The sequence below is a fragment of the Pygocentrus nattereri genome, chromosome 9, assembly GCF_015220715.1.
Source record: "Pygocentrus nattereri isolate fPygNat1 chromosome 9, fPygNat1.pri, whole genome shotgun sequence".
NCBI lineage: Eukaryota > Metazoa > Chordata > Actinopteri > Characiformes > Serrasalmidae > Pygocentrus > Pygocentrus nattereri.
The window spans coordinates 34,802,127-34,824,413 of record NC_051219.1 but is presented as its reverse complement, the minus strand read 5'-3'; the positions used below and the strand labels follow the sequence as shown (position 1 = coordinate 34,824,413).

At 39.1% G+C, this 22,287-nt stretch overlaps 1 protein-coding gene across 2 annotated transcripts in view; it reads right to left on the bottom strand.

The window, feature by feature from the left end:
- atp13a2 (ATPase cation transporting 13A2) overlaps positions 1-18,633 on the bottom strand; it is a 29,227-nt gene extending 10,594 nt beyond the window's left edge. The window contains exons 1-15 of one of the 2 annotated variants that reach the window (XM_017708883.2): positions 18,513-18,633; positions 13,907-14,004; positions 11,612-11,779; positions 11,424-11,482; positions 6,753-6,822; positions 6,585-6,664; positions 6,420-6,497; positions 6,262-6,331; positions 5,905-6,039; positions 5,133-5,199; positions 3,968-4,099; positions 3,454-3,615; positions 3,169-3,279; positions 3,002-3,048; positions 1,068-1,256 (exon numbers count right to left, since the gene is read on the bottom strand). In XM_017708883.2, the coding sequence (XP_017564372.2) occupies positions 1,068-1,256; positions 3,002-3,048; positions 3,169-3,279; positions 3,454-3,615; positions 3,968-4,099; positions 5,133-5,199; positions 5,905-6,039; positions 6,262-6,331; positions 6,420-6,497; positions 6,585-6,664; positions 6,753-6,822; positions 11,424-11,482; positions 11,612-11,779; positions 13,907-14,004; positions 18,513-18,525 (1,479 nt within the window). In that variant the 5' untranslated portion in view covers positions 18,526-18,633. Of the gene's footprint in view, positions 1-1,067; positions 1,257-3,001; positions 3,049-3,168; positions 3,280-3,453; positions 3,616-3,967; positions 4,100-5,132; positions 5,200-5,904; positions 6,040-6,261; positions 6,332-6,419; positions 6,498-6,584; positions 6,665-6,752; positions 6,823-11,423; positions 11,483-11,611; positions 11,780-13,906; positions 14,005-17,503; positions 18,386-18,512 lie in introns of those variants that run through there. The other variant, XM_017708892.2, reaches the window with a different exon arrangement.
- Positions 18,634-22,287: the final 3,654 nt, after the last annotated feature.

The window sequence follows — 22,287 nt, the reverse complement described above, 5'->3', positions numbered from 1 at the left end:
TCTTTTCATTTAGCAGCACTTCATGAATGTTTCTGGACTGAAGACACAAACTGACACAAATCTGAAAGTGTCTTTTTTTTTTTTTTTTAATTTAATTTTTGCTATTCTTCTTTTCAGCTGTGCAACAGTACCAGGCCTTCACTTTCAAATTCTGAACTTAATAAGGAATGGGGTTTCAATGCGAGGCAGTTCTGGACTGCAGGCAGGCCAGTCTACCACCAACTCTTTGATTACGCAGCCATGCTGCTGTAACATGTGCAGAATGTGGCTAGGTGTTTTTTTTTTTTTTCAACTTGTTGCAGAGTATATATTTACAACAATCTTAGACCCCCAGTCTTAGAAGTTGGTTGCATTTCCTGATTCTCACAATTCAATAACTCCCAAACATATTCAGTGACTTTGAGGTCTGGGCTCAGAGGTGGCAAGCTCATTGTTCTGAGGACACCAGCAGCTTTTTTTAAATAGACAAAAACAAGTGTAATCCTTTTACATTAAATTACCTTTTTTGTACATCTTAATATTTTTTAAAGCCCCCCCCCAACTTGTTCTCCTTTGACTTTCTTCTTTCTTATGCAAGTGTACCATCTTATATCTAATTTCCTCAGAAATATCCTGCTGCTTCTATGAAATGAATAACTTGTACTTTACGGCTATTTGACTGGAAATTAAATAAAATGAGAGGAGATCTCTGGGGAGAGCCTAATCACTGGATCTCTTGTTTGAAAATGCAATGCATTTTCATACTCTTTACATGAAGCCTGATAAAAGCTTTTTAAAATGAATAATACTGTCATCTTAACCAAAGGCACCTGAGGGGTAATTCTATCATGGTCACGTGACGAACCAGAATAGCCAGTACAAGGAAAAGTGCCATGGACCCCACCCAATGTTTTTGTTAAGCAATATATTAGGTGAGGTTGTTCTACACATTTGGTCTGTTAGTTTACCCATTACAGGGAAAACAGACCAACCATTTAAATATGTTTATTCATTCAAATTGGTCTATTTATGCATGCAATCTGCTATGTGTACATCACAAGGTGCCCATCCTAGTGTTCTGCCCTCACCTTGTCAAAGCAGAAGAGGGAGATCTTTCCGGAGATGTTTATGCGAGGGGGGCTTATGCAGAACACTCCTTTTTTCTTGAGCCGGTTTTGGGCATAGATAGTGCCAGTTGTTATAGCAGCAGGGAGAGCAGGTGGCACCACAATGGTCACAATATCCAGAGATCGGATAACGAGCTCTGCCCAGGGGGTCTGATGTCAAAAATGAAGTTGGACACGATAAAAAGGACAAAGACTAAATGTGTACAGTACTATAAACACCAAAGTACTGAAAATAATCATGGATCATTACTGCAGTGATTACAGAGTAATGGAAATGACTATAGTGTAGCATTTAACATCTCAGCATTCATGGCAATATATCTTGATAATGTATTAGCTAGATCTACATTCACTGGCCACTTCATTAGGTACAGCAAACTTGTATTCACACTCACAGTCCATTTTATCAAGCCCACTTGCACTTAGTAGTTCCACAATTGGAAAAGTTTTATTCCAAAATATTAATATGTAACAATTTTGGATAAAACAAGTGTTTGAAAAGAACAATAGCTAATGTATAATGAATAAACACATTTGTATTTCTCTAATAAAGGTAGTATAATTCACAATATAGCCCACTGTCAGTGTATATCATGAAAAGACAAAAATAAATAGATTAATTAAAATAAAAAAAAAATAAAAAAAACAAACAAACAAACAAACAAACAAAAAAACTGCAATATGACACATTGTAGCTTTCTTCTTCTTTTTTTGGTCTTTTGGTCCCTTCCATTACAGATTGATGTCCATCTGTTTCTTTGCATAATTTATTAGCCTTTTTTACCCTGTTCAGCAAAGGTCATGACTGTTTTGTGGGCATCATCCTGTAATCACCAATGAAGGACTAGAGGATGACCAACAAAAACTGGGCAGTAACAGATGAGCTACAGTCTCTGACTTGAAATCTACAAAGTGGAACTAAAAATGTAGGTCTACTATTATTATTATTATTATTATTATTATTATTATTATTACCATCATCATCAAGTGACCCTTATAAGTCCATGCAGTGAAACACCACATACACACAGTGAGCACACTTGCCCAGAGCGGTGGGCAGCCCTATCCGCAGCGCCCAGGAAGCAGTTGGGGATTAGGTGCCTTGCTCAAGGGCACGTCAGTCATGTCATTTGCACAACATATCAGGATATTTATGCATTGAAATGCTTGTGGTGAGGCTCAGATAAAATCACTCTACAGTAAGTAAATAAGTAAAAGTCAAATATAAAAAAACTAATTGAAATATATTAAATATACACAAAATATAGAGAAAATATACACAAAACAGAGGAAGATACACAAAACATATAGACAATGTACATTTTAAAGTGGCTTAAGTGACTCAGTGTTAGTGTTCTTTAAAGTGACGTAGTGTTAAAGTGTTATTGTCCATAGCAGAGATGATATGATATAATAATAATACTGACCGAGTGACTGACTGAAAGGGGAGTTGGGGAAGGACCCACAGCTTTACGTGCTGTCGGCTCTGGGGATCAAACTGGCGACCTTCTGGTGGACAGTGAGTGGACATAGTGTTTAAAAACTCCAGCAGCACTGCTGTGTCTGATCCACTCGTAGCAGCACAACACACATTAACACACGTCAGTGTCACTGAAGTGCTGGGAATGACCCACCACCCAAATAACGCCGGTTTTGTGGTGGTCCTGTGGGGGTCTTAACAATGAATAGGGTGAAGGAAGGCTAACAAACTATGCAGGAAAACTGACAGATGTACTATACTCTATAAGTGTAGCGCTACAAAGTGCACTTATTTAGGGAGTTTACCTGATAAAACTGACAATGAGTGTAGATACAAGATAGGTAATAATAACGTAACCAGTGAATGTATGTTTTTACACTTTAAGGACAAATGCAGAATATTTGGTCTTACTTACATTGCTCTTATACAGCATTACTACACTGTAAATTGTGCCAATCAATGCTGCAACACAAGGACATTCATTGAATTAGTGTCATAAGGTCATATATTAATGTTTGTTATACCTTAACCACACAAGATATACATGATAATCAACAGTCAAAAAGCATTTCATATGTTTACCCAGGACTCCTAAGAATAGTAGAAACTTCATGGCATCCTTATAGAAGCGGAAGTTGAGTGGTTGTGGGTAAAGAATGGAGCTCACAAGGTCCCCTTTAGCGGTGAAAAACCCTGAGGAACAGAAACAGAATGTTTTCAGCAGGACTGCTGTAAAACAGAAATGCATGCACATTGTAAAAGGAAGCCACAAGAAACTTCTAATCACAGCACATTTCTGAAAAACAAGCCCACTTTCAGTTTAGGTTAGTGGAAGGATATGCTGATAGCATTTCCTTTTAGCATTACCTGTGCGTGCAACAACAGCTATAGCCCCCTTCCCTCCAGGGCAACCCCCTTTGGCCTGGATGATATGTGTACCACAGAACAGTGTGTGTCTGCGCTGAGATTCAGGGGTGTACGCCCCACCAGAGAAAGGCAATGGGGTCTTCATCACAGGTACGCTCTCACCTGACAGTCAGCAGAAAGTGGAAAGAGGCCCCATGAAAGGTGCAAATAGAATTGCGTTATATTATTCTCACACAGGTGTCTCTAATAAAGTGAGCTATTACCATAAAATCAAAATGTACAGTCAAACTACTAACACTGCAGAATATTTTACACATCCAATCCATCCTTGGACAGTGTTCCTGTCCTGTCATGCTTGATATGCTTTTTAGTTTAATCTGTACTGCCAAAAGTGATTCTTAAAAATCTATTTCCTAGTTGCAACAACAAGAGATCTAACTAGCTTAGATCACAGCTTAAACTACAACTTACACTTTCATTTAGATTCTAACAATACATTTTTTTGTCTTCTCACCTGTCAGCATGCTTTCATTGACCATGCACTCCCCGGCCAGCAGGGCAGCATCGCATGGCAGCAGCAGACCTTCAGATGGAATCACCACACAGTCTCCTGGCACTAGATCCACTGAACTCACACACTCTTCCTCTAAATAGCACAAACCACACAAAACATGTAGACGCTAGAAAGAGTCCATCTGGTTTCCCTGATTCCAAAACAGCTGAGACGCAAAATGTAAAATAAAAAAAATAAAAAAAATGTAATGATGTGAAAATCATTTTAACCCTATATTTTATTGAAAAAAAGCTCAAAGGCAACATACTAAATGTTGAAACTTGGACATGTTGTGTTTTTGAAAAATATATGCCCATTTTGAATCTGATGCTAGGAACATGTTTCCAAAACTTGGGACAGGGCAACAAAAGACTGGTAGGTCGGTGTAGTGGTTAACTACCAGCAGGTCAGTAACATAAGGGGCTGAGTATTTTAGAAGATGGGGAGGAGTTCACTGCTTTGTGAAAGACTAATAGTGCAGCAATTCAAGGACAAGGTTTCACAACATAAGTTAGCAAAAAACTTGTGGATCATCTACAGTATATAACATCAGTAAAAGATTCAGAGAATCCAAAGAAACCTGTTTGCAAGGGACAAGGCCGAAACTATTGGGTGGCTATCTGAAAAACAATTGTTTGTGAACACAGTTCATTACTGCAGCCATAAATGCGAGTTAAAACTCTACGGTGCAAAGAAGAAACCACATTCTTTTTGGAAATCATGGACCCTGCATCCTCCATGCTAAAGACCATCCAGCTAGCAGCCGTGATGTATGGGGATGCATTAGAGAACAAGGCTTTGGGTGACTTGCACATCTGTGAAGGCCCCATTAATGCTGAATGATATATACATCCAGTCCTTTTCAGGCAAGGCCTTCCTCATATCAGCAAGACAATGCCAAACCACATTTTGTTCAAAGTACAGAACCATGGCACTGTAGTAAAAGAGTCCATGTGCTAAACTGGCCTGCTTGCACCCACTGAAAACATGAACCCTTTAAAGCATCCCTCCCGAAAAATGACACAGAATGTGTCTATTGAGTAAGCTGACTTTTTTTTTTTTTACTATCTGGTTTAATTTAGTAAATTTTAGTATTACAGCTTTTTATCGTTATAATAAACCTCACCTCCAGTAGCTCTGCGTACAGTCACATTCACTATCAGCTGGGCCATGCGGCGGAGGGTGGTGCTTTGCTGTAGATTCACACAAAAAATAAAGTTCTTGATAAATAAGACCACTGACAAAAGACCAATTTGATAAGCGAATTTAATCATGAATATATGAAGAATCCATATGAAACCAAGAATATGACAACATTCACTTGCGCTCCTGATTTCATACATAGCGTATTATATTTTTTCACTAATGTCCACTTATAGATATTTGCTAGCATTTATGAACCAGAATTTTTCACTTTTCATGCTTATATGATCAATTTCCAACCTCTTTTACAATGAATGCATAAGAATTAAACAGACGATTATTTACTGTGCCTTTAAGACTGATGTATGTAAATGAGCTTTTTTTTGATTGGCCAGTACTATGCCTCACTCAAAAAGCATTCCGGGCAGAAACACTGCTTACAGCCTTGAAATAAATGGGCAGAGTTAAACGTCTGTAGGCTTGATAGATATGTAAATGTGTTGGTTTTTGTGGGATCCCAAAACCTGTTTTTGTAGCTTCAATACATGGACTAGTATATGACCAGTATTGTTCGAATTGCAAGTGATTCTTACATTCAGCTCTTATTTTAGAAAAAAAGTGAGAAAAATCTGGTTTTCCACGATACGGGTTTCGTTAAATTTTGGTAGACCTTTTACTTTTAGCAGTAGCAGCTAGTCTTTTACAGTATGCTGTACTTTTGTGGTAAAGAGATACAGACCATAACATTCACTTACCTTCCTGATTTCATACAGGGACACAGCGATGGATAGAAAAGATATGATAAGGATGCAAACGGCATAATAGTAGTATCTTTCGGACATCCACAGGATGATACTAAATACTTGAAACATGTAGAACGGGTTGAGGACCTGCATGAAAATCAGAGAATTTATGAAAAAAGTGTTAGTTCGTCAGACAGTGGAGGATGGTAGCACAAGTATCACTTTGAACATGCTCCCTAAAGAGCAGATAATCTACACGCCTTCTTTCAGAAAGCTGCAACCATGAAAATGAGCAAACCTTGATCAAATGGCTTTTTTTTTTTGTGTGGACATAAGATTAGGCAAAGTCAAGACAAAGTAATAAAGTACCTCTTCAAACAGCAACTGTGGGTAAGACTTAACAGGCACATCAATGATATTGTCCCCAAAGATCTGTCTCCTGGGGAAAGAAACAAGAGTAAGAAAGAAAAGCAGAAAGAATGTGGCAGTGCAAGTAAAAAAAATTACAGGAGTCTCATGTGGCAAACCTTGAGCTTTGTTCCGCTTGACTCATTCCCTGCTGAAAGCGATGCAAGTCAGCATAAGTCCAACCCTCACTGAGGATACTGGGAAGACAATAAATAACATTTTCACACTTCAATTTGCAAAGCAAACAGTTCAAAGAGAATCGTGTTGCTTCTTTTCAGCCATACCTAACCCTGCAGAAAGCCCCTTTTCTGGGCATCCATATGTATCGCATGCCCTCAAACACATAGTATCGCAGTACGGTTTTCTGGAGGAAAGAAACAGTTAGTAACAGAAAAGGAGGAAATGAGTAGAAAACGATGATGGGTTGCTTTTTGCTTTTGTAGACGTTTTACCTCTTCTTTGTGTAGCTGAACATCGTCCCTCCACTCATTCTCATCCACTTCCCCTTCTGCATACTCAAAACTGCAGAAGTAAAAACAGGTGTTAGTCTCTGGTTTCACACTTCTCTGTTTACACCACAACCAACTGGATGTTGCTCTGAGGGAAGATAAAAGGTGTTTTCAATTGGCATTGAATGGCCACGACATGTCTTTAAGTGAGTTTAGATGATAATCCTGTTTTCACCTGAATACTGCTTTGTCATTTTTGTAAATAACCATTTTTCCTTGTACTTTTTGTGACTTTATGTACCAAAAAGGGTATCATTAATTTTTACACGACCCATTTCCAACCTCTCTTTATCGCTTAGAATGAAACAGACTGTTTTGGTAACTGTCTTTAAGATTTACATATGTAAATTACCTCTGTTCTGATTGGCTGCCCTGTATTGTACTAGAAAAGTAGCCCAGGCTGAAGTACTCTTCATAATTTCAGCATGAATGGGTGGGGCTAAACTGCTGTGGGCTAAATAGGCAGTTATAGAGAACAGTGCAAAAGTCTTAGGCACCTTAGAAAACGGTTGAAAACTATTTATTTCAGCAGTCTGCGTTTTTGCTAATAAAAATGAAACATTATGCAACATTAGAATCCGAGGTCAGCAATAATAAATCAACAATAATCTTTTCTGGGCATATCGTGGACATTATCTGTACCTGAACACTGGCCAACTGCATGTTTTTTTTTTGTTTGTTTTTACACAGAAAGTAAAACTGCACCCGATTGTAATACGAGTGTTGTTCTGCGGTCATACATGATAACTGCTCAAATAGGTACCTTTTAAAATATAATTTACTTAGTTGCCCACAACTTTTGTACAGCACTGTATGTAAACGTGGCAGCTGCTGAGACATTAAACATTGTATTCACTGGGCCGGTTTTGCAGCTTAAGCTATATATGGACTCTATGAACTAGGCAATAAACACAATGTTTTGATTTTTTTTTTACATGTTGCATTTAAAAAGACTAACAAAATGTGGTTTTCCATGATATAGGACTCTTAATATTTGATCGAGCCTTTAGCTTTTATAATACATATTTTAAGTCTTTTACACTATGTATCTGCCAACTACATTACTGAGTGAAGGATGTGTCGAGTTCTTCTAAAAGATTTGCTCCAGCTCATACAGGCTTGGAGAGCGTATATCACTTGCTTTTCCAAACTGTGCCGCAAATTTCTTACTCAGGCCAAGGTCAGGACTTTGGCTGGGTCACTCTAGGACATTTTAATCTGGAAACCACTCCACTGCTTTGATGTTTTCCTGCAGAGTGAATGAAGCTTTCTTGCAGTACTTTTTTTGTACTCTTCCTAGCAAGATTTCAGCTCCCCGCAGACAAGAAGCAATTCTGCAGCATGGTGCTTACTGAACGTTTTTGAGCACTGAACATCATTTGGTTTCTGTTATGCCAACTTCATTTATGTTTAGCCAACAAAAGCTGCATCTTGGTTGCATCTGACTACAAAAACGTTTTCCAACTGATATAGCTAGATCATTCATGCTAATGATGATTTTTTTTTTTTTTTTTTTTAGAAATAGGTTGTTTCGACCACCTCACAGGCGGGAAATTCATACCTCTCAATAATGCTGATTGGATGATTTTTACATTTGAAGACATGTTTGCATTTTGTAGGCGTTTCCTGCTCTATTTTCTTTGTAAACTCTATTTCTGTTCTTCTTTTTAGTCTCAACTTGAGGCATGGTTGCTTTCAAGCAGTGCTTTTTATCAATGTAAGGTTAGAACTAACATATGAAAGCAGCAAACGTCAGTCTTGGAGCTGAAAACTATTTAAAACATTATTAAAACTTTTTGAAGTAGTCATGCAAAAGATGCCACTCCTCATTTAATTTCCAGTCAAAACAGCCATTAGGTGCAAGTTATTCATTTTTTTTAGGAAATAGGAGATTACATATAAGACAATACACTTGCTTAAGTTTTGGAGTTCAGAAAAGTATTAAAATTTTTTTTTAAAAAAAATCTGAACCCTAACAACTTTGCAAGAGCTGGTAGACACCAAAACTGTCCCCATCAGATAAACAGCACTTAAAGCTTTTATCTTTGAGAGAGGAGAAAATCAAGCTGCTTCAGATCTGAAAAGTCCATACATGATTCTGTCCATCCTTCCACTGAGAGAAAACAATGCAAACTCAATACTGTGGGTCTGAAAGGATGTGTAGCTGACAAGGAGTTCTTAGTGAGAAAAGGAAATAGACAAAACTGAAAAAAATAAATCTACAAATCAAACAGATTCTGCTGTTCTTAGAACAAAGGACTGGCCACTCCAGAGTCCAGGCCTCAGCGTGACTCAATGTCTTTGGTTTTTCCTGGAATATGAAAAGACTATGAAATTAAGTTATAAGTCTTAATTTCGAAGGTGTAGATTTCTTTAAACAACTGAAAGCAAGTCTGTAATAAAGGCAAAAGATGGACACACTACATTCTGAAAATTGTGATATTATATGTAGCTATGGTTTGGAGACTGTGGCTCTGTCTAAAAGACAGGAGGCTGAGCTGGAGGTGGCGGAGATGAAGATGCTGAGATTTTCGTTTGGAGTGACAAGGATGGACAAGATTAGAAATGAGCAGATCAGAGGGACAGTGAAGGTGGAGCAGTTTGGAGATAAAGCCAGAGAGGCCAGGTTGAGATGGTTTGGACATGTGTTGAGGAGGAATAGTGGATATATTGGGCAAAGAATGTTGGAGATGGAGCTGCCGGGTAGAAGGAGAAGAGGTAGACCTCAGAGAAGGTTTATGGATGTAGTGAAGGTGGACATGGAGATGGCTGGTGTAAAAGTAGAGGAGGCAATGGATAGGGCAAGATGGAGGCAGATGATCCGCTGTGGCGACCCCTGAAGGGAGCAGCCGAAAGAAGAAGTGATATTATATGTAGTCTTTAAGACTTCTGTGTAATTCCCTGTTAAATATTTCTACTTCAATTAATTACTTGCACTTAATGGTTATTTTGTATGGAAATTAATGATGGGTGGTACACTATACTGTAGAAGCTGTTATCCAGCAAAAACTTCAAAAGATAGCCTTTTTGAAGTATAATCTAACCAAAAGTTAACTTGTCAAATTACCATCACTGAATCAAACCTTAGCCTGTGCTTTTGCAAGAAATGGCACACAAACTGAGAAAGCAATGAAGCAGTGCGATGCAGGGTACAGCAAAACGTTGCATAATTCTGGATAAAATAAGAATAAACTGATAATCTATTACACAGCCACTAAACACCTTTGGATTTCAATTTGGCCATTCATTTATAAAGCTTAAAAGGAGGTCACAGACTTTCACAGTACACTCAATTATTTCCAGGACCTTTGGATTTTCATGAGCGTGTAATCTACTCAAACCATCATGAATATAACTGTGGATTACGTGGATTACATATAAATCTGGTTCAATTCTATAAAATGCATATATATATATATATATATATATATATATATATATATATATAAAAAGCACTAAACCAGGCAAAATCCGCTGCATATACTGTGTACTATAAAATTACCATTAGAGAGGTTTTGGCATTATCTTTGGTGGATCTGTGTCATGTTATGAATTGCTACTGTCATATCTAAATAAGCTAAAAGCATGGTTATGCTTAGTATTGTGCCAATAATCATTGTTTATGAATGAGCAAATGTGTTATTGCATCGCTATTCACATTCAGTGTCACACTCAGTCTGCCAATGCTTTTTTATAGATGGCCCATTAATATTAAAAAGTAAAAATAAGCCACTAGGTGCACACAATATCTAGAGATTCTATATTCAGGCATCTGTCAGGATACACAAGAGTGTTTGAAAAACAGAAACATGGATGCTAGAGTGTGCATACACAATATACACATACACAAACTGACGAGCCAGGTCATTAGGTACACCTCTCCTTGTATCTACACTGTTTGTTTATTAGCTCTACTTTCTTCAAAGGAGCTCTTTGTGGTTCAGCAATTACAGACTGTAGTCCATTCGTTTCTCTGCATACTTTGTCAGCCCCCTTTACCCTGTTCCTTATTGGTCAGGACAACCACAGAGCAGATTTCAGTGGTGGATCATTTTCAGTAATTCAGTAATGCAACACAAACTGAGAACAGCCCACCTACCAAAAATATCCAACCAACACTGAGCAGCATCCTGTGACCACTGATAAAGGACTAGAGGTCGACCAACACAACTGTGCAGCCAGTAGATGAGCCAACATCTTTAACTGTACTTCTACAAGGTGAATCAACAAGGTCTAATAGATAAGAGAGTGGACAGTAAGTGGACACAGTGTTGAAAAACACCAGCAGCGCTGCTGTGTCTGGTCCACTTGTACCAGCACAACACACACAAACAAACCACCATGTCATGGTCACTGCAGCACTGAGAATGATCCATTACCCAAATAATCCCTGCCTAGTGAAAATACAGGGCAAAAACATTTTTGAAAATGCCGGTTGCCCTTTACATGGTGTATAAATTTCATGATGGATGGAGCAAACGGCTTAAATTTACTTCAAATAAAGTCTGATTACACTAACTTACAAAAAAAAAAAAATACACACACACACACACACACACACACACACAACATGTATATTTGCCTGTATTATGCACACAAATCACAGACTCTTACCTGCCCTCCTCAATCTCCTTTACATGTACATCTATGACAAACTGTTGTCCATGGACATCCTAATCAGGAAAAAGAAGGAGAAAAAAATAAATAAAAACCACACACACAAAAAACAACTGCCCATAATTAGTCATGTGAGGAAAATACAATTTTAAGAATTCAATTTCAGAAATGACCTAAATAATTACCCTTAATAGTAAAGTATCAGCCATTGGAAGGGGGCAGGAGGTGCACTTGGCCAAAACGGCTAGACGAGGACGCCAGTTGAACAATACCAGCAGCATACCTAAAGAACACACAGTTCCAAGGTGACAAAGCCACACCCTCCAGCATACTCTTCTGAACCCCTGGACATCCTGGAACACAAAACATGTACCCTGATGTTACACCTTGCACATTTCTACCTGTATCAGATTACAGGAGGTATTCTGCAAAGAGAGACAACATGACCCAATTCCACGTCACAACAACTTTACAACACCAGAGCTTAACTTTCCATACCCCTTTAAGATTAAGAGTATCACAATTACTTAATTAAACAATACAGTCAATTAAAATGTATCTTCTCAATGACACTATAATAGCTGGAAGGTAGTACATATTGGAACCTTTGACATGCAATGCAGAGTTTAAAATCTTTTTCATTCTTTGGTCCTCTTATTACTCAATTAGTCATCACAATAATGAGTACCGTACTGTGCAAAAGTCAGAAATCACTGAGTTAAAGTCAAAACAGTACGATTTATTAAGCACGATTGTATTTTTCAGCATGAGAAATGACACAAAAGCCTCAACAACCAAGTATAGTATCAACATTTTTTGTTTTAATTTTAATGAGTTAACTTTTTGCCTTTATTACACAGCTTCCATTCGTTTTGGGAGACACAATTGTGCTTCTAACAATTGAAGTACTTCAAACACATTCAGTGATGTTGAGGCTTGGACTGGGGTGGTCAGTCCATTGTTTTGAGAACACCAGCAGCTTCTTTGTGTGATTTGCAAATGTTATTTTTGTCCACTTCCTTTTCTCAGTAATGGCTTCTTGACAGCCACACATCCTCTCAGAAACACCTGTGGATTCTTTCAGATCTGAAGCAAGAGTGGAGCTTGATTTTCTCCTCTCCCTCAAAGATGAAAGCTTTAAAGCAGCACGGTCATATTGCACGCACCACTGAGAGCCACCCAGTAAAGCCTGAAATAATCATTTAAAAGTGGTTAAAGGTCTCGGTACAGATTTTTCAGGAGCACGTCGCGTCTTTGTGAATCAACGTCACACATACAGGCTCGAAAAGAAGGTCTGACTTGATGTTTAGAACTAAAATGTAAAATGTTCAATGTAGTCGCAAAAGTCAGATTTATCTGCTTGTGGAGGTCCGAAGCACAACACAAGTTACAAAATGTTCTATTGCATGTTGTATGCAATTACACATTTCCACCAGAGAGGTCTCTAAATCACCCAAATACTGCATAGTGTTGCTTTAAGCACTACTAGGTCTCATTTCTCTATACCTGCCCCCCCCCCTTATTTATTTTTTTATGTAACTTCGTTATGCAGGCAGATTCTCTTATATCTGATTTCCGCAAAAATCTCGTTATATCCCATTTTGTTCTCTGTCTCTCTCTGTCTCTCCTTATTGGGAACCTGCCTACCCATGATTAGCTGGTTGTGGGTCCATGGGGTATTTACTCAGCAGCTGTTTCTGATTTCCTCGATTCTTACCCCCATGGCAGCTTCGGGCAAACGTCTTGGTTCAGCACAGCAGCATACGGTGTGTGTATTGTCTTTTCTGTCAATGTGTTAGCTTAGCACTTTATTTCTAGTGTTTACCAGTAAGCTTAAGGACAATGTCTGTAAATCTCTTATACCTGCTGAGCAGGGTGTAGGAGTGGGTGCCATTTCTTTTGGCCTATGTTTTTCTCGTGTATTTGGCCTAGTCAAGGAGTTAGGGAAAAACCGTGTACTTTCGTTTTGTGAAGACTAGTTAGTTCTTTACACTGCCAGCTACACTGGTTATGCTTTTTGTTTTGGGACATGCCCACTCTTGACATCTGTCTTGGTTTAGTTTACAAGAAAAAGCAGAAAAGGAATGAAAGTAACATGACAAACTGCTCTCTTTTGTTTTCTTTATGTTATGACTACAGCAAAACCCCTAGACATGTCATAACCCTCCTGACAACTTGTACAGGATGGCTATAAATTGAGTAAATGAGAGGTGGTCTCAGACTTTCGCACAGTAGTGTATAGAGCTCTTATTAAACTTGACAATCAGCTGGAAGTTGGACTTTTTTTGAAAGACTATATATACACTTTTGTATTGTTCAGTTTGGTCCATTTTTATTGGTTAGTCTCTCTTAAAAAGCTATGGTTGATTAATTGAGCACCACATAATTTTTCATATAACCAGTAGTGACATTCTTACTATAGATTACACTCTCATATGAGAAAACAAAAAATCATGAGGAAAATGTCATAAGTTCAGTACCATGTGGGAGACAGAGGGGACGTGTGCAGGCCCGGGATCCGTTAAGGAGGACCCAGAGGGTGAGGAGGTCAGCCCACTCATCCCCTGAGAACAGCTCCCTGTATGGAAAAGCAAAATTTCAACATGTTTAAGCCTGTCCCATACCAGCAGTCATGAAAGTAAGATCAGTTCAGTGCTCTAAAAAAGCAAACACACCCCTTTTGCAAACATAAGCAGAGCAATCAAGATAAGCAGTGCAGGACTGCAGCTGGTCATTCACAAGACTAGATCATGTGACTTCCTATTGCTACCAGTACATCACACTTGGATGAGCAACACCAAAAAGAGAATGAATGAATAAACCTATATGCTGCTTTGGGAAATACGTATGAAATCTGTAGGGAAAGACACGCTTTTGGACAGAAAAAAGCGGACGTGTTCATTTTCAATGCCTTCCTCCGATCATTTTCTCTCTGCAACTGTTTCAAAAAGAAAGACAGAAAAGGGCATGACCACATGACCATTCTTATTTTCCTCGTTTCCTCAGATCACATGCTTGTTTTGTGCAGTATCCCATACCAACACAAAAACAGCGTGACATCACAAGATGAAAAGCGAAGTTTTACTAATTTATACATTTACTGCCCAGACAAAGCATTTTCACTTCTCCTTCAGATTTTAAAGCACTTAAGGGGTAAAATAAAACTGAGAATTACGCAAAGACTAGCACATCAGAAAGCATTGAGTAACTTTATAGGCTACTTCAATTCCATAGTTGTAAATCCCAGTCAGGGGTGGGGACCCACTATCCTGCACAGTTTACAATGTGTCCTAACAGGATGTGCCTTGTGGGCACAGTAATAGAATCAACAGCACACCTGCTGCCTTACACACTTACTGTACTAACCATGAGAAACATGTTTCTCTAGAATGGTAACTTTTCAGGAAATGTAGCAAACTTTTCTTAGTTGGAATGGAACATTTTCCCCCATGTCATTTTGGATCATTTCTACACCACGTTCCAAATTATTATGCAAATTGGATTGAAGTGTCATAAAGATTCATTTTCAGTTTCTCAATTAAACTCATGGATGGTATTGTGTCTCAGGGCTCTTTGGATCACTGAAATCAATCTCAGACACCTGTGATAATTAGTTTGCCAGGTGAGCCCAATTAAAGTAAAACCACTTAAGAAGGATGTTCCACATTATTAAGCAGGCCACAGGTTTCAAGCAACATGGGAAAGAAAAAGGATCTCTCTGCTGCCGAAAAGCGTCAAATAGTGCAATGCCTTGGACAAGATATGAAAACATTCGATATTTCACGAAAACTTAAGCGTGATCATCGCACTGTGAAGAGATTTGTGGCTGATTCAGAGCACAGACGAGTTCATGCAGATAAAGGCAGAATGAGGAAGGTTTTTGCCAGGCAAGTTCATCGGATTAAGAGAGCAACTGCTAAAATGCCATTACAAACCAGCAAACAGGTATTTGAAGCTGCTGGTGCCTCTGGAGTCCCGCGAACCTCAAGGTGTAGGATCCTTCAAAGGCTTGCTGTGGTGCATAAACCTACTATTCGGCCACCCCTAACCAGTGCTCACAAGCAGAAACGGTTGCAGTGGGCCCAGACATACATGAAGACAGTCTTGTTTACTGATGAGTGTTGTGCAACCCTGGATGGTCCAGATGGATGGAGTAGTGGATGGTTGGTGGATGGCCACCATGTCCCAACAAGGCTGCGACGTCAGCAAGGAGGTGGCGGAGTCACGTTTTGGGCCGGAATCATGGGGAGAGAGCTGGTAGGCCCTTTTAGGGTCCCTGAAGGTGTGAACATGACCTCGGCAAAGTCAGTTTCTGACTGACCACTTTCTTCCATGGTACAAAAAGAAGAACCGTGCCTTCTGGAGCAAAATCATCTTCATGCATGACAATGCACCATCTCATGCTGCAAAGAATACCTCTGTGTCATTGGCTGCTATGGTCATAAAAGGAGAGAAACTCATGGTGTGGCCACCATCTTCCCCTGACCTCAACCCTATAGAGAACCTTTGGAGTATCATCAAGCAAAAGATCTATGAGGGTGGGAGGCAGTTCACATCAAAACAGCAGCTCTGGGAGGCTATTCTGACATCATGCAAAGAAATGCAAGCAGAAACTCTCCAAAAACTCACAAGTTCAATGGATGCAAGAATTGTGAAGGTGATATCAAAGAAGGGTTCCTATGTTAACATGTAACTTAGCCTGTTAGGATGTTTTTGATTGAAATAGCTTTTGATTTCAGTGAATGTGACCTCCTAATGGTGCAAATTCAACAAATGACCATTTTCAGTTCTTTACAACCTATAAAATGTTTTGACACTCTGCTGTGCATAATAATTTGGAACAGTGCATTTTGATTTTTTTTTATTTTTGAAGAATATTCTGTTATCATTGGGAGGTTTGTTCAATAAAATTCGATTTATACTCTAACGGGTAATGACTTTTATTATACTGACTCATTTGCATCGACCATTTAAGAAAATTAGGGAAAAATATCATTTGCATAATAATTTGGAATGCGGTGTATTACATTACATTACATTACCGGCATTTGGCTGACGCTCTTATCCAGAGCGACTTACAATTTGATCATTTTACACAATTGGTCTGACTGCATGTCTTTTGGACTGTGGGAGGAAACCCACGCAGACACGGGGAGAACATGCAAACTCCACACAGAGAGGACCCTGGTTGCCCGGCCGGGGAATCGAACCCAGTCCCTCCTTGCTGTGAGGCGACAGCGCCACCACGCCACCGTGCCGCCCATCATCATGAAGTTATAGAACTTTGTAAAGGGCAACTGATCTTTTCAAATTCTGGAATTCTTAAACAAATAAAGATACAGGATTTTGCTCTGACTGCTACAATATGCTTTATTTTGTATGTGAACTATAGAAGCAACACAATCCAGAGTTTGGGCATGTGTGCACGAGGCACTACTGGCATATTGTTGCATTCAAAACAAAACCTGGTACCTCCAAAAAGATATTTTACAGGAGAAGGAAAAAAATGTAACATAGTAAAAGTTACAGCTGCAATATGTATTTTTGTTAAAGCTGAAAGGAGTAGCATTACTCAGTCAGGAGCAAAAAACTCAAATTAAAATCGCTCTGTAAACCTGAAATAATAATTTTGAAGTAAGAGTTGTAGAGTCAGGATTTTTGGAGCACACTGCATGTCTTTAGGTTTTAACATCACACAATTTAATGTTCAGGTCTCATATGCAAAATCAACGTTATTAATAAAAAAAATTCAGGCACATCCTCAGAGGACATGTCCTTCACCACGTTACCACAGAGTTCTTTTTGAATACTCTGAAAGGGCCTGGATCATCCACTCAGGGAAGGGTTTGGAAGCACAATAAACGTTGCAAAATCTTTTCATGTGACATGTGGAATTACAATTTCAACCAGAGAGGTTAAAGTTTACATAAGCTCCCTATACCAAAATCTGACTCTGTGAAAGATTTTCCACACCAGGATCCAGAGTATGATCCACAGAATGGTTCTGGGTTGCTCTAGAAAAGCAATTGCGCTGGCCTAATTTACAGTATTTATTAAATGTACATTTTCTTTCTTACCCCGTTCCATTCAGTCCTTCCCTGTAACACTCGAGGTCAAAACCAGCCCCTTTAGTGAACTGAGATAACTGCAGAGTCCTGTGACATCCTGCTGGCCGGAGATGTCCACCCTGTTGGTTTTGGCTTAATGTGCGCAGAGATCCGTGAGGACACACAGAATACCTGCTGGATTACGCCTCGCCTGCGTGGGCAGGACCAGCACTGACTCCGCCTGCCATGTGAAGCTGAAACGGTGCTCATTCGAAATTTTCGGTTCCACCTTAAATAGCGCAGCAGTTACATTCTGGGCCATGTAACGTAGTGAGAACGTACCTGCTGCGCCATTTAAGGTGGACCGGAAAATTCTGCCTCGTGGCTCTTCTCCACACGCATAAGTTAGTCTTCAGCACAGATGAAGACCACCCTTCTCGAAGACTATTCAGTGCTAGATGTCTACTCTGTAAGGTCAAGAGGTCAGAGAGACTGGAATAACCGTCTCGGTCTGTTTTGTTGAGTCCCAAAACTTGAGGAAATTCAAGAAAAGAGGCAGAAGCAGGACAGATTTGCAAACCAAAATCGAACAGATTTTCCTTCCACAAAGGGAACAAATACGCATTACGCTGGAAGGAGCTTCAAAAACGGGCGCCGTTTGTTCTGCCGCTGAACTTTTCCGACCCGCTCTCTAAAGCGATGTCCTGGCATCCCCGCAGCCCAGCCGGACACTCAGAAAGCACTGCTCTGAAAACTCCACACGCCTCTCTCTGACACTTCATGCCACATCTCTGCAGATCTTCAGCCACATTTCTGCAGCCCGCAGGGTCTACAGAGACGGGGCAAACACTCAGAGCTGATCGGGCTGCAGGACGGGATCCATATTTCACAACATCCGCCCCAGCACAGTCGCCCTTATTCAGCGGGAGGGGAACAGAAACACACGAACGCCGCCTAAATAAGTCAGCGGCTCGTACCTGCAACTACAGCTCATACAGTTCAGTGCAGACCGTTAAGCTGCAGAAGGAGGGAAACTTACCAGAGGCGTCCATGGCGACAGCAGCGTTTATCCCAGAGCCATCCCGCTCACACGCGGCGCTCCGGCCAGCACAGAGTCCGAGCCCTGAGTGTGGAGCCGCTGCTGACTTCGCTGCTCTTCTTCCTCTCCGCGCTTACGGGATGAAGACCAGTCAAATAGCGCCACCTGCTGTCCACAGTGAAAAGCGCAACATTTACTGGAATCTGAGTGGAATTTCAGCGCCAGGAGAAACCTTTCCACTCCCGGTTCAGTGTCTCCCCCTGTAGTGCCAGGGGTCCACGTGCAGCTATGTTAACACACTCTTATTTATCCCCACTGTTTGTCTCACTATTGCTGTATAAAACAATGTAATTAAAAGTATCAGCTCTTTATAGTCCTGTAAAAAGTTGCACCCCAGGGCAAATTACATTTAGTTGATTTTAGTTGAAGTTAAAATGAAGAGAACCTGTCCTGCCTTCTGCCTGATGACCGCTGGGATGGGCTCCAGCACCCCCCCACAACCCTGAGGGAGAAGTGGCTTAGAAGATGGATGATAATAATAATAAGATGTGGCCTGTGCAAAAGTATCTTTGTATTTACTGTTTTCTTTTTTTTTTGCAATATTTTAAACTGTAAACTATTTTTAAAGCAAATTAATAGAAAATGTGTTTTCTGTGGAAGATGTGTTAACTTACTTTCATTTGATCAATAAAACATGTAATTTGACCAGGAGTATTTGACCAAACAAGTAAAATAAAAGTCATTTATCTCTGTTTTTTATTATCTCTATTTCAAGTTTCTTTGTAACACGAACTTCACTTGGTTTACTGGCTAGAGGAATGTTGCAATTGATCCTCCACTCTGATTGGCTAGTAGATCCTCGTAATCTGATTTGCTACTTGAATCTTGTGGAATTGGTTGGTTGAATTGTGCAATCCCTGATTGAATGACCAGTAAATGACCAATACAGTCAGTCCAGCAAACAACATCAACATCCACTTAATGGTATGGATTATTAAAGGAGAGTTCCACCAACGTTTTTTTTCAGTTTGTAGACAATCAAATGGTTAGGAGGTAAATAAAGTCATTCAGAGTGGTTCAATGAGAAAACTCTAGAGAAACTAAGACAGAATTGCTCACAGTGATGGTGATAGGAGCCAGATGTCTGAAGGCTTTAGTGCATATCAAATCTTCCTCACCCAGAATTATTACACAAAATGGCAAAAATATGTTTCCTTCTAGTACATGCAGGGTGTTTAAAGGGAAAATAGTGCACAAAGAAACACTTTCTTTTCAGATTTTACACTATTTTACCTTCATCAACATTACACACAAATCTTTGACATGTGTAAGTCCACTGGTCATTTTGCATAATAAATGAAATTTGACCAAAATATTAAATAGACAAAATTTGTGTTGCAGATGCTGCAGTCCATGCTCCTGTAAAGATCCAACCACCACTGCAAAGAAATCTGAGTCAGCAAGTTCCATATCAAAAACGTTATTATACTGACATTTTGAAAAATGTGAGCAGCGCTTAAGTAAAAACACAAAACACAAGATGAATACTTCAGCTTTTCAATCTGCAATGTACACTCACCAGCCACTTTATTAGGTACACATTCATATGTGTATTCAGTTGCTTGTTAACACAAATAGCTAATCAGCCAATCACATGGCTGCAACTCAATGCATTTAGGCATGTAGAGGTGGTCAAGACAACTTGCTGAAGTGCAGACTGAGCATCAGAATGGGGAAGAAAGGTGATTTAAGTGACTTTGAATGTGGCATTTGAATGTCTCTAGGGTTTACAGAGAGCTGTCCAAAAAAGAGAAAATATCCAGTGAGCAGCAGTTGTGTGGATGAAAATGCCTTGTTGATGTGAGAGGTCAGAGGAGAATGGGCAGACTGGTTTGAGATGATAGAAAGGCAACAGGAACTCAACCAACTGGCAACCAACCAAAATCTCTGAGGAGTTGTTTCCAACACCTTGTTGAAAGTATGCCATGAAGAATTAAGGCAGTTCTGAAGGCAAAAGGGGTCCAACCTTTTACTAAGTACTAAGTACCTAATAAAGTGTCCGGTGAGTATATATATATATATATATATATATGTATAGTACTGTGCAAAACTTTTAGGCATCTAAGCAAATTTTTTAACAATTTACCACAATAACAATTTAACAATTGAGCAGTGAGTTTATCACAATATACATTAGAATAAAGTCATATTCATAATTCAAATAAACATAAAAACAATAAAAAGTAACAAGAAATTCTTGGGTCCATATTTTTCCTTCATACCTTCACAGCCACCACAGAGACTTGTTAATATCATCAATGACATCATGAGCACAATTTAATGAAGCACTGATTGGTCAAACCTGGAGTTGCTTTTTAACTGCATGTAATACTGTAATACTGGGCTTCCTTGAGGAGAGGTTTGAAAATGGTTAAACAAACACTTTAACATCCAAAATCACTATTTATTACACATATATATATATATATATATATATATGTATGTGTGTGTGTGTGTGTGTGTGTGTGTGTATATATATATATATATATATATATATATAAATAACCATTATTAATTAATATTCTATAAATTTTGTTTATTCAAATATTAACACTTTTCTCAGCAAATAAACAAACTACACAAATAAATAGATTTTGAAAATGTGTCTTGGGTGCCTAAAATGTTCGCACAGTACTGTATATATATTATCACTCTATTTTATGTCCAATCCAGACGCATTGCAGAGCTCCTGACTCGAGAATTACACTTCAAAAAGAATCATTCATTACCTTACCTGGAGCTCTTCTCCCTCTTGTGCTGCCGTTTCTTTGTACTGACATGGTGCAGCTGACTTTGGAAGAGCATGATATTTCTATTGCAACCTGTAAAGTCCAGCAGAATCACAGCCTCAAAAGAAATCCTGTGCAAGAAACTCCAAATTAGTAAATTCATAAAGAATACAATGTAGTACTGTGTCAATAGTCAGCAGATAGGAGAGTTACATAAAACATGGTCAGCATTCTAATCCAAAATAGGCATTAAAATCATTTTCTTCTTCTTTTTTTCTTAAGATTAATCTTCTACACATAGTGAGAGTCTAAGTGTCATGCACAAAGCGTTTTAACTGGAGGAAGACAAATCACTTTGGAAATGAATTATTCTACATTTCATCATTCCATCCATCCATCCATCCATTTTCTAAGCCGCTTCTCCGTCAGGGTCGCGGGGGGTGCTGGAGCCTATCCCAGCAGTCTTCGGGCGGAAGGCAGGATACATTTCATCATTAATCTTCAAATTCATGTAAATGAAATTCAGTACAAATGAAGTACAGACATTTATTTAATGTATTCAATATTTTGAAAATTCAGAACCGTTAGCATGTTTGAAGGTTTTGTCAGCTTTTACCATTTTTCATTTTTTCCAGTGCATGCTTGAAAGTGTCATGTAAAGTCAGGGGTGGGTAGTAGTTCCTTTTACTTAGTTATATATATTCAAGTCCAATTTTGATGGATTTTACTCAGTTTTCATTTAACAGTGGGGATCCTGTTAGAAATACTAGCTTAAACCAGCATCACCATCAATACCAGCATATGTTGTGTTGTGGTTGTTGATATGCTGGTCAACCAGCACAACAATGCCGAGAGACCATCCATACCAGCACCAGACCAGCATAGACCAGCATTATTCAGCATTAACCAGAATTCATGCAGCTGTGCTGTTTTTCAGCAGGGGAACCAGGTCTTCAGTCCTCTGAAAGTATTGTAGGAACACTTTT